We start from the raw sequence: 11425 nt of genomic DNA, 5'->3' as shown, positions 1-11425 counted from the left end.
GAGTGCGGGGGGGGGGGGGGGGCACTGGGACATAACGCGGGGTAGCCACGCCCCCTGACAGAAGCCACGCCCCCCACAGTAACAGTACATTGAAGCCACGCCCCCTGACAGAAGCCACGCCCCTTTACGGTGCCCACACTCCCCTGCCTGAAGCCACGCCCTTTTAAAATGGTCGCGCCCCTTCACAGTGGCCACGCCCTCTTTCGTGGGGTGTCGCGCCGTGATGACGTAAGCAGGAGCGCGGCCTGTCCGCCATGGCGAAGACCGTGGCCTATTTCTACGACCCGGACGTGGGGAACTTCCACTACGGTGCGAGCGCGGTCGGGGCAGCAGCGGGGCTGGGCGGCGGAGCGGCTGTGGCCGGGGCCCCCAGCGGCGGGGCTCTGACCCAGCCCCTTTCCCCATCCCTTCCCCTCTTCCCGTTCCCATTCCCCTCGTCACCCTCGGCCTGTGGCGGTCGTGCTGCGGAGCGCGGTGGTCGGCGGGCGGCGGGCGCGGCCGTTGTGTTCCCCCCTGAGCCCCGTTAATCCCCGCGCGGTTCCGTTCCAGGCGCGGGGCACCCCATGAAGCCGCATCGCCTGGCGCTCACGCACAGCCTGGTGCTGCATTATGGCCTCTACAAGAAAATGATCGTAAGCCACGCGTGTCCCCAGCCGGGCGGGGGTTGGGGACAGGAGGGCACCGCGCAGAGCTCTGAGGGTGTGACACTTCTAAACCGAGCCCTCAGGGTTTTTTTGAGGGGCTGCATTAGTGGGTGATGAAATAAATGTGTTCAGAATGCTTGTAGAGCTCAGTCCTGTTCTATTGATGCAGCTGGAGAGGATTCCGAGGAGCTGGTGAGGTCAAGCAAATGTAGAGATGCAATTTCTGAAAAGAATTTTCAATGTTTAGACACGAGAAAAGTTTCCTTAATTAATATAATTCTCGAATAAAACCACATCCAGCGCAGAAATGCAGCCCTTGCAGTGACCGTGGGGAGCCTTTGTAAAGTCCCTCTTCCAGTTTTTTATTGTCACAGTGTATGGGTTGTGTATGGCACTGTGTATGTGTGCATTTCACCAGTAACTTCCCTGGATTTGGGCTTTTCCTTGCAAAAAACCTGACGCTTCTAAATGGCAAATCTCTGCTTGGAGGAGGCAGTGGGCAGAGCTCTGCATTTTTAGTCTTGAAATTCTCTTTTTTAGGGGGTTAGATTTTTCACAAGGTGCCACTGGGAAGCTGAAAATCTCACAGACAACTTCATCCCCAAATAGTCAGGGTCTGGCAGAGTTAGGAGCAAATAAAATCGGGGATTTGGAACAGCTGGGACTGTAAAAAGTCCTGCTGATTTTGTGTTGCATTGTTTCTGCCTCCTTAAAATAAAAGGCTGTGATCCTGTTGGGCTGGGTTTGCCTCTTCCCACCTTTCCCAGCTCAGGAACGTGGGTGGGATTATTGGGAAGGGTGGAAGGAGCCAGGTTTGTTCTGCCAGCAGCTGAGTGAGGATTTCAGTTCGGTTTTCCCTCCCTTTCTTGTTTGATTCCCACATTTTGATTGAGAAGCTCTGGTTGTCCAGTGAGAGCCATTTCTTCTCTCTTTGCCATCATTTTTTGTCTGGTTTGGTTTCATGAACCACCAGAATTCCTGGGCGATCCCTGGGAATAACTCCTGCCTTCCCCCTGCTCCAAGGAGTTTCCTCATCCCTCTTTGAGTTGTCAGAGGCAGAGCAAGCCCCAAAATCCACAAATCCACATGGAAAGCACCAGGAGAGGAGGAGCTGGGCTTGGTTTGGGTTATTGTGGCTCTGAAAATGAACAGGTTTCCTGCTCAGCACAGAAAACAGGACCGTGGTGCACTTGTCCTGAGGAATTTCCCTTTGGAGACCATCTGGGGCATTTTCCTGTTATGTTCATGTTCCACTTTTTTCTATCAAGTGGTTGCTTTAAATCAGAGAGATTGGAAATCACAAAAAAAGATCTCTTCTCAATTGAATTTCCACTCCCAGTGGTGTTAATTTTTAACTTCCCCTCTACTGAGGTATGTGCCCTAAGTGCCAAACTGGCAAACTTTTGTTGTCACAAGATCCTGCATTTGAGTCCATCCACCTCCCTGACCATTCCCCCATTTTCCTTTCCAAAATAAACAAAACTTCTGCAACTCTTCCATCTGGCTGGGAGATTTCTCCAAATAATTTGGAACTTGTCAGTAAATCTTACAGAGGGACCAGAACCACCCCTAGATCAAGGTTTTAACTGTGGAAAATTGGTGGCTGAGGAAGGAATGATTCCCCCCCAGTGAAGGAAGGTTTATTTTGCTGCCCAAGCAGGGGAATGTGCCATGGGGTAGGAAAAGATTTTATGGCAAGAGCTGCAGTCAGGAGTGGCAGGAGGTGAATTTATGAAAGGGGAAAAAATGAGAGCAGGATTCATGGAGCAGCTGTTGAATTTAAATGAATATAAATACCAGTGTTTGCACATTTTTAATGTACCTCATGCAAGGCAATTATCAGTTAACTTGAGCATTCTTCCAGCCCAAGGAAATGGAATTTCATGGGAAATAATTCCTGCTTTTGTCTCCTGAGCAGCTGTTGAATTTAAATGAATATAAATACCAGTGTTGGCACATTTTTAATGTACCTCATACAGGCCAATTACCAGTTAGCTTGAGCATCCTTCCAGCCCAAAAAAAATGGAATTTCCATGGGAAATAACTCCTGCTTTTATCTCTGCAAGGTGTTCAAGCCCTACCAAGCATCCCAACACGACATGTGCAGATTCCACTCCGAGGATTACATCGATTTCCTGCAGAGGGTGAGCCCCAACAACATGCAGGGCTTCACCAAGAGCCTCAATGCCTTCAACGTGGGAGATGACTGGTGAGTGACCCAGGGGCTGCTGCTGCCCCTGCAGCTCCTCTCAAATGTCCCATTTCTGCCTTGCTTTGGAGCAGAAGGAATTCCCTCCTGGGTGGGTAAGAGCATGGAGCTATTAGGTTGTGGGTTTTTAAAATTTTTTATTCTTCACTCAGAGTTGGGATTAAAAGCAGCAGAGATGGAGTTTTGTGTTAGAACTGAGTTGTTTGTTAATTCTTATCTGTAGCACAGCAATTTGAGCTAACAACCTAAAAATGAAAAAAAAAAATGGAGATTTAGCTTGCTTGTTACAAAGTCTTTTAAAGCTAAACAGCTCAATTAAAATTATTTTTACTTTTGACTCAATGACTAAACACTCATGGCCTGCAGTGTGGCATTTTCTGTCTAATTAAAAAATCCTACTTAAGAAGAACAACAAGGAGGAAGAAAAATTCCTTAAATTTTCTATCTTGTCTATATTCTAATAGACAATAGAGTAGAATATTTACTATATTCTAAACCTCTAAATTCCAAATTTTTCACTGTATGATATTACACATTTCTAGTCAAACTGTAGAATATTTCCTGTATTCTAAACCCCTAAATTCCAAACTTTTCACTGTATGATATTACACATTTCTATTCCAACTATAGAATATTTCCTGTATTCTAAACTCCTAAATTCCAGACTTTTCACTGTGTGATATTACACATTTCTATTCAAAGTACGCTCCAGTGATTTTAACTCTATCACTCAATTTTGGAAGCTTTTTCCAAGGTTTCAGGTCCAACATCGTGCTCCTCTGGGCAACTTTCTGACAGCACAGAAAGTTTAAAACTCTCAATTTTCAGGGTTCCAACATGGAGCCTCCTAGGTTCCTTTCCCTTCTCTGGAGATGTTGCTGTGCTCCTTTTTGGGTCTAGATTTGGACTTGTTGGGTTGCAGAATCTGCTTTGTTCTGGAAGAGCTTCCAGATCAAAAACAAACTTGTCTTTAAGAATTTTGAGTGCTGCACCCAAGCCTGGGGGCCAGAGACCATCAACCTGATGGATCAAATCCAGGAGAGGCACCAGGATGATCAAGGCATGGAGCAGCTCTGGGATTGTTCACCTGGAGAAGGGAAGGGGTGATTTCATGGTGGCCTTCCAGTACCTGAAGGAGCTCCAGGAGAGCTGGAGAGGGGCTGGGGACAAGGGATGGAGGGACAGGACACAGGGAATGGCAGGGCTGGATGGGATTTTGGGCAGGAATTGTTCCCTGGCAGGGTGGGCAGGGCTGGCACAGGGTGCCCAGAGCAGCTGTGGCTGCCCCTGGATCCCTGGCAGTGCCCAAGGCCAGGCTGGACATTGGGACAGTGGGAGGTGTCCCTGCCATGGCAGGGGTGGCACTGGATGATCTCTAAGTTCCCTTCCAGCCCAAACCATTGTGGGATTGGGAGCTATCCCAGTCCCCCCTTTCCTGAGGCAGGGTCTCATGTCCCAGCTCTGGGCACATCCCAGCAGAGCTGCAGGACAGACTGTGACACACTTGGGGAGCAGTGAAGCCTTTCCAAGGCTGGTTTGGAAGCTTTGGGAATTATTATCAAATTCCTTGTGTTTCCTGCTGTGTTTGCAGCCCTGCCCTGCTGGGGCTCAGTGAGTTACAGGAAGGCCCAGAGTGATCCTGATCCCAAATTAACTCTTGCAAAAAGAACTGAGCTTTATTTTTTTTGCTCAGATGTTACTTCTGGGCAGTTTGATTGCTGGCTGTGCTCTGGAAAAAGGGGAGGAATGAGATTTTCTGGGTTTTAATGTGGTTTCTTTTTCTTCAGCCCAGTGTTCCCAGGCCTCTTTGAATTCTGCTCTCGTTACACTGGGGCCTCCCTGCAGGGAGCAACACAGCTGAACAACAAGGTAGGGGGGGCTGAGGTGCTGATTTTTGGGAATTGAGCTGGAGGAGGAGAAGCCAGGAGGGTGCTGTGGATCCCTGGGATGGACAGGTGGGAGTGGGAAGGAGGACACAGGGTTGTTGTCACCATTTTGTCACTTTAAGCTCACTTCTCTTTCCTCTCTCTCAGATCTGTGACATTGCCATAAATTGGGCAGGGGGCCTCCATCATGCCAAGAAGTTTGAGGTAATGAGGCAGATCTGTGGATTCCTCTGTCTCTGGGGCCTGGGCTCTGTCTTGATGCCCCTCTAAAGCTTTTGGGGTTTCTCTCTCTTCCAGGCTTCGGGTTTTTGTTACGTCAATGACATCGTGATTGGCATCCTGGAGCTGCTCAAGTAAGGACAAGGGGCAAGGGCTGAGCTCTGCTGGCTGCTCTGTGCTTCCCCTTTGCTTTTTTTCTGTTTCCCTGCCTCATTTGTCTTTCTGGAATCCAGGAAACCCAAAAACTTCATTTTATGTCCTGGCCTTATCTTTGAGGGTTTGAGCATTGGAACATCTGACTCCAGTTTTGTTGCAGGGAGCTTGAGGGATACAGAAAAGTTCTCCAGTCTCATTTCAGGGGTTCCTGAGTTTCAGCTTTGTGGCCACGGTGAGCCTTGTGTAGGTAAATACAAGTTTTGGTTCACTGGAGACCCAAAAATGACTCAAATCTTCCTGGAGTTGTTTGAGCACCTTAAGAACAGGACTTGGGCTGCACGTGGGTGATCAAAGGACATTTGGTCTCCATAGAAAAGAGTCAGGCTATTTTTCATTTTAGAAAATGGAAAATAAATTCAGAATGAGAGGTAAAGTTACAGAAGTACCTTTAGTTTCTTGACTTGATCACGATTTTTTTTACTTTTTTTTTGGGTATTTCAAAGTGCCCTCCTTATCACTGAACCTCAGACAAGTTGTCATGGAATTAAAAAGGATTTGGAGTTGATCAAACAATGGTGACATGACTGCTGGCAAGTTTACTTGCTCTAAAAGTCAGATTTATGGGATGTACTGGGATTTCTTGTTCTGTTGGGAACCCCAGGATTTCTCTGGCTATCCCTGCACTCCCATTTCCCAATCCCATCCACCAGAGGCCCCAAATACAGCCCAGTTACCCCTCATGGGATATGATTTATATCCCTATTCTTTTGTTGCCAGTTTCCAGGATCCTTTTTTGCATTTTGAGTTTGCTTCTGTCTCTGTTACCTGCTTCTCGAGTAAATTCAGCCCAGCCTGGAATTTTTGGTGCTCACCAGCTGGGACACAGTGCTCCAGTTCCCACCTCCTCCATGCCAGCTCCTTTCATTTCCTGATTTGATTCAAATCACTGGAGCTCTTAAAGATTAACTCTGAGCACGTTGGAAACAGGAACCTGAAACTTTTGAACACCCAGTTTTGAAAACTTTTTGTTTAAGGACCTGCCTTGCTTAAACAAGTTCTTTTCCAAGACATTTCTGGCCTGATCTAAAAACTTTTTTGTTCTAATATCTATTTCTAACCACCTCAAAATAAAATGTTCTAAATATCAATCCAAAGAAGATGTTTGGGTGTGTAGAAATGCCTGGAATCCAAACTTGGATGTGTTCTCCAGGTATCACCCCCGTGTGCTGTACATCGACATCGATATCCACCACGGGGACGGGGTGCAGGAGGCTTTCTACCTGACAGATCGTGTCATGACAGTGTCATTTCACAAATATGGCAACTATTTCTTCCCTGGCACAGGTAAGTGTTTCATTTCTAGTGGAAACCTGCTTCAGAATCTCTTGGATGCTGTGCTGGAGTAGAAAAGAGTAAATCACAAAATTGCAGCTGCGGGGGGAAATGTTGGGGAAAAAGGGATTAGAGAGGAATAGAGCTGAAGGTGCTTGTAAGAAAGGGGTCTGTGATGAGATGGAAAGACTCAGGCCAGCTCACACCTGGCCTTTGCACAGCTCTGAAGTCTCAGGGCTGTTGTCACTGTCCTGTTTTGCAGGTGACATGTATGAGGTTGGTGCAGAGAGTGGCCGGTATTACTGTCTCAACGTGCCCCTCCGAGATGGCATCGATGACCAGAGTAGGTGTTCCCTGCTTTGTTCCCTCCCCTTTCCCCTTGGCCCCGGGGCTTTTCCTGCTCCAGAGCCATGACAAATCCACCTCTCTCTCCAAAGGTTATAAGCACCTCTTCCAGCCAGTCATTAACCAGGTGGTAGATTACTATCAGCCCACCTGCATCGTCCTGCAGGTAAGGAAGCAAACCTCTGTGCACACCTTCAGAGGGCTCAGAGAGCTAAATCTGTGTCCCCTTCTGTCCCCTGGTGTGGATCTGGAGAGCAATGCCAACATTGCCTTGCTTTTCTGTTCCCCAGTGTGGTGCTGATTCTCTGGGTTGTGACCGCTTGGGATGTTTTAACCTCAGCATAAGAGGCCATGGGTGAGTACAGCAGGGCTGGGCACAGAAAAACCACCTGAAAAGCTCTGAGGAGTCTGTGCTGTGAGGTTGGAGCTTTGGCTTTGGCCTGTTAAGTTTTGGGGTTTTTTTTAACATTTGTGTGACTGGAGGGGATGTGAGAATGAGGTGATGAAGGTGAAGGAGACCGTGGAGATGCTTTGAGGGCTAGGGGTGTTCACCTGGACAAGAGAAGGTTCTAGAGAAGGTTCAGTGCCTAAAGGGGCTCTAGGAGAGCTGGAGGGGGATTTGGGACAAAGGATGGAGAGACAGAGCAAGGGGGAATGGCTTCCCACTGGCAGAGGGCAGTGATGGATGGAATTGGGAAGGAATTCTTTCCTGGGAGGGTGGGCAGGGCTGGCACAGGGTGCCCAAGGATCCCTGGCAGTGCCCAAGGCCAGACTGGACAGGACTTGGAGCACCTGGGACAGTGGGAGGTGTCTCTGCCATGGCAGGGATAGAATGAGATGAACCTTTAGGTCCTTCCCACCCCACTCGTGATGGTGATTCCTGGGTGGAAGCTCTGGGTGTATCACACCAACCATGGTGATATTGGAGTTCAGGAGGGCATTTCTGACACCTAAACCTGTGCTGCAGTGTCCAGCTCTGGCATTTTCCTGTTTGGGGTTTGTAGGGAGTGTGTGGAGTACGTGAAGAGCTTCAACATCCCCTTGCTGGTGCTGGGAGGAGGAGGTTACACAGTCCGGAATGTGGCCCGGTGCTGGTGAGTCCCCTGTGCCTGTTGGGGGGGGGAGAGCAGCTCTGTGGGATTTGTCCCTGCATTTCCCTTTCCATTTTTCCTCTTTTTCCACATTTTCAGGACTTATGAAACATCCTTGCTCGTGGATGAACCAATTAGTGACGAGCTCCCCTACAGTGGTAAGTTGGAGTTGCCTTTTTCCCCTCATGAGCTCTGCTGAAAATTTTGGGATGTTCTATTCTGCATTGCCAAAGTGTCAGCACTTCCTGACCTTGGAGATGGCCTCAGCCATGCCTGGAAGTGTCCAAGGCCAGGTTGGATGGGGTTTGGTTGAGTGGGAGGTGTCCCTGTGGTGTGATCTCTCTTGCTCTGTGTGTCCTCTCTGATTTAATTTTACCATTTCCTGTTCGCTCTGTTGTTTTGTCTAATCCCTCTCACTGAGAGTTGAAGATCTCTGTGTTTTTGAAGCTCTGCTGTCTGCCTGGCAGGTGGGAGGGTGAGCTCTGCTCTCTGCACAGCTTCTGGCCCTCTGTGCTCTAACTCTGCCTCTTCCATCTCAGAATATTTCGAATACTTCGCTCCAGACTTCACCCTTCACCCCGATGTCAGCACAAGGATTGAGAATCAGAACTCCAGGCAGGTGAGCTGCAATATCAGCTTTGAATTCCCAAAACCCTGTGCTTGATGTTCTGTCCTGTGTGTCAGGAGAATTGAGCCACAAACACCAGAGGTTTATGTCCAAAAAAAGGAGACAGAGGAGTCTTTTTACTTCATTCGAATAAAGGGAGAAGCCATGGGGCATTCCCCTGGGATCTCTCAAATTTTTAGAGGGTGCAGCCTCCCTTTTTATCCCAATTTCCCTCTCTCTTTCCCATTGGCTGAGGTACTTGAGAGGCACAGACTTCCCAGAACACCTGATACCTGAGATTCCCCTCTAATGTACAACCTTCCCTTTTAATTTTCAATTCTTATGGAATTCATGGGTTTTCCCCATTGCTTCTTTCATCTTTTGATATCCAATTTCACTTATCAGCAAACCTACAATTTATTTGTTCACTGTGAAACCAGCTGGAGCCCAGGACAAAAAGCAGAGAAAACACTGAGACAATCCAGTTGTTGTTTTTCAGTGTTCTTGAGTGTCAAAAATTGAATTTACTCCCCACCCACTCTGCTGAGTAGTGACTTTTTTGCACAAATTTATTGCTGTTTGCCACCAGAGAGTTGATGCAGGCAGGTGACAGAGCTGTGACACGCCCCACGGTGGTGATGCCTGTGTTTTATCCCTGCAGTACCTGGATCAGATCAGGCAGACCATCTTTGAGAACCTGAAGATGCTGAACCACGCCCCCAGCGTGCAGATCCACGACGTCCCCTCGGACCTGCTCAGCTACGACCGCACGGACGAGCCTGACCCCGAGGAGAGGGGCTCTGAGGAAAACTACAACAGGTACCAGACCTTCTTCTGGAGCTCTGGGCTTCCCTTTCTGTCCCTGGGAGGGGATACAGAGCAATCCATCCCAGTCCTAGAACCACAGTACCAGAATTTGGGGTCGGAAGGGACCTTTAAAGCCCATCTCGTTCTCATGGGAATCGTGAGAAGTCACTTCACTCGTGAAATAATTTCTGAGTGTCAGGTTTTACCAAGGAGCTGCTGTGGTCTCCATTGTGCCATTCCCTCAGGCCCCAAGGGTTCCAGGTCTCTGTCTCCTCCCTGACAGGAATTTCTCTTCCCCCAGGCCTGAAGCTCCCAACGAGTTCTACGATGGTGACCACGACAATGACAAAGAGAGTGACGTGGAGATCTGAGGGCTGTGCCCTGTCCTCCAGATGCTTGGAGCACATAACTGGGGCCCACAGGAGCCAGTTCAGCCCTCTCCTCATCTTAGACTGCACTTGGTGGCAGCAGACACAGCCCCACTGCAGGCTCCTGCCACCTGGAGAGGCACAGAGGTGACGTGTGCTCCTTCCTTGTCACCACATCACGGTTCTGGCTGTCACTGCCGTGGGAATGGAGCCATGCTGAGTCCTGGCTGGCAGCTTTGTGACTGCCCTCAGAGCCTGAGCCATGACTCCCCTGCAGGCTCCTGCCAGCCAGGTGGGAGCTGGAGCAGCTGTGCCTACGATCTCTGCCTCTCTGCAGCAGCTCGGGATCCATCCTGCTGTCCCTGACCTGCACTCAGGTACCACCCCAGTGTCCTCTGCAGCCTGCACTCACAGCTGCTCCTCACGGCCCTGCTAAGCAGCTGATGCTCCACAGCTCCAGGAATCATTGGAGAAGACAGGCCAGTTGTGGGCTCAGGATGTCCTGGGAGCAGCAGGATGGAAGGATGTGTGCAGAGCACAGGCTCATTCCTTCCTCCCCCACAGCCACATCTGCATTCACAAACGAGTTCTGCAGCACTCTGCTGAGTTGGACACAACCTCCCTGTTGTGGTTATTCCTTGGGGGAGGTTTAAATCCCTGTGGAACAGAGGTTTGGCTGCCCAGCTCAGTGCTCAGTGTGTCCTGCACCTCTAATGCAGCTTCCAGCTGTTTTCCCAAATTCACACATGGTCCTGCTGTGTGGTAGCAAGAGATCTGGGCTGTGTGCTCTGAGAGGAACCAGAATCTGTACCCAGCAGGTGTTGTTCTGCTGCTGGCTGAGGGAAGCTGCTTCCTCCAAGTGCTCTGTTCCTGCCCTCCCCCAGCACAGATTCCTCTTGGCCATCCCTGCACTCCCAGATTTGGCTGCTCCTTCTCCTGAGTCCTCACCTGGTACCTGTGGTGGTTTGGGGAGGTTGGGGGTGGGTTCAGCCTCTGTCTGTACGGTTCTGTTTGTTTACTGATGTCTTTGAACATTAAACAAGAGGCAGTATTTTTCTTACCTGACCTGTTGTTCATCTGTTTAATCCCCTCACCTTTTTTGGCTCCTGTTCTCCCAAGGGTAGTGTCACCCACTGTCTGAAGGAATGGAGGGAATTCTTCTCCTCAGGGTAAATGTTGGTGAGTTTTTGGCATCACTGCACACCAGGGGAGCACCCTGAACTCCCTTTCAAGAGTCCAAGGGCCTCTCAGTCCTGCAAAAGCTTTGCAGGAGGCTGCAGACATAATTCAGGAAATTTTCTTGCAGTTATTTCAAATTATTTGCACTCTTACTGTCTCCAAGGCCTTCTGGGGTCTGTTCTGTAGTTCTTGTCACTAAAACATGAAGGGTCACTCCCAGTGGGTGCCCAGAGAAACCCCTCAGGAATAAATTGTGACAGAATCAGACTGGGGGTGTGGAGAGGGATGAACAAAGGTCTAACACAGCTCCCGTGTGAGGAAGGATTTGGTGAATCAGGATCCTTCAGCTGAGGAGGGAGAACTGAGCTGGGAGAGGCATCATCATGTCATAACCACGGCTGTCACAGGGAGTTTCTCCAGAATACAAAAAGCAGGGACTTCACCAGGAGTGCCAGGACCCAGGGAATGGCTTCCCAGAGGGCAGGGACAGATGGGACATTGGGCAGGAATTCCTCCCTGTGAGGGTGAGGAGACCCTGGCACAGGGGTGCCCAGAGAAGCTGTGGCTGCCCCAAACCTGGAA

At 49.4% G+C, this 11425-nt stretch overlaps 1 protein-coding gene across 2 annotated transcripts; it reads left to right on the top strand.

Moving 5' to 3' along the window:
• Nucleotides 1–175: 175 nt before the first annotated feature.
• HDAC3 (histone deacetylase 3) lies at nucleotides 176–10729 on the top strand. 2 transcript variants are annotated; one of them, XM_014889618.2, is made up of 15 exons: nucleotides 176–309; nucleotides 550–632; nucleotides 2711–2853; nucleotides 4641–4722; nucleotides 4887–4943; nucleotides 5037–5092; nucleotides 6325–6458; nucleotides 6709–6789; nucleotides 6884–6957; nucleotides 7082–7146; nucleotides 7796–7885; nucleotides 7982–8040; nucleotides 8422–8501; nucleotides 9151–9308; nucleotides 9598–10729. In XM_014889618.2, exons 1-15 carry the CDS (start codon nucleotides 255–257, stop codon nucleotides 9665–9667), a joined length of 1287 nt encoding a protein of 428 aa, XP_014745104.1. In that variant the 5' UTR covers nucleotides 176–254; the 3' UTR covers nucleotides 9668–10729. The 2 variants fall into 2 exon arrangements, with proteins under 2 accessions (XP_014745104.1, XP_088030032.1); XM_088173906.1 differs by lacking the exon at nucleotides 550–632 and having other exon boundaries at nucleotides 228–309.
• Nucleotides 10730–11425: the final 696 nt, after the last annotated feature.

The sequence above is a fragment of the Sturnus vulgaris genome, chromosome 15 (genome assembly GCF_052056855.1).
Source record: "Sturnus vulgaris isolate bStuVul1 chromosome 15, bStuVul1.hap1, whole genome shotgun sequence".
NCBI lineage: Eukaryota > Metazoa > Chordata > Aves > Passeriformes > Sturnidae > Sturnus > Sturnus vulgaris.
The sequence above is the reverse complement of the archived record's forward strand: the minus strand, read 5'-3'. Positions and strand labels throughout refer to the sequence as shown.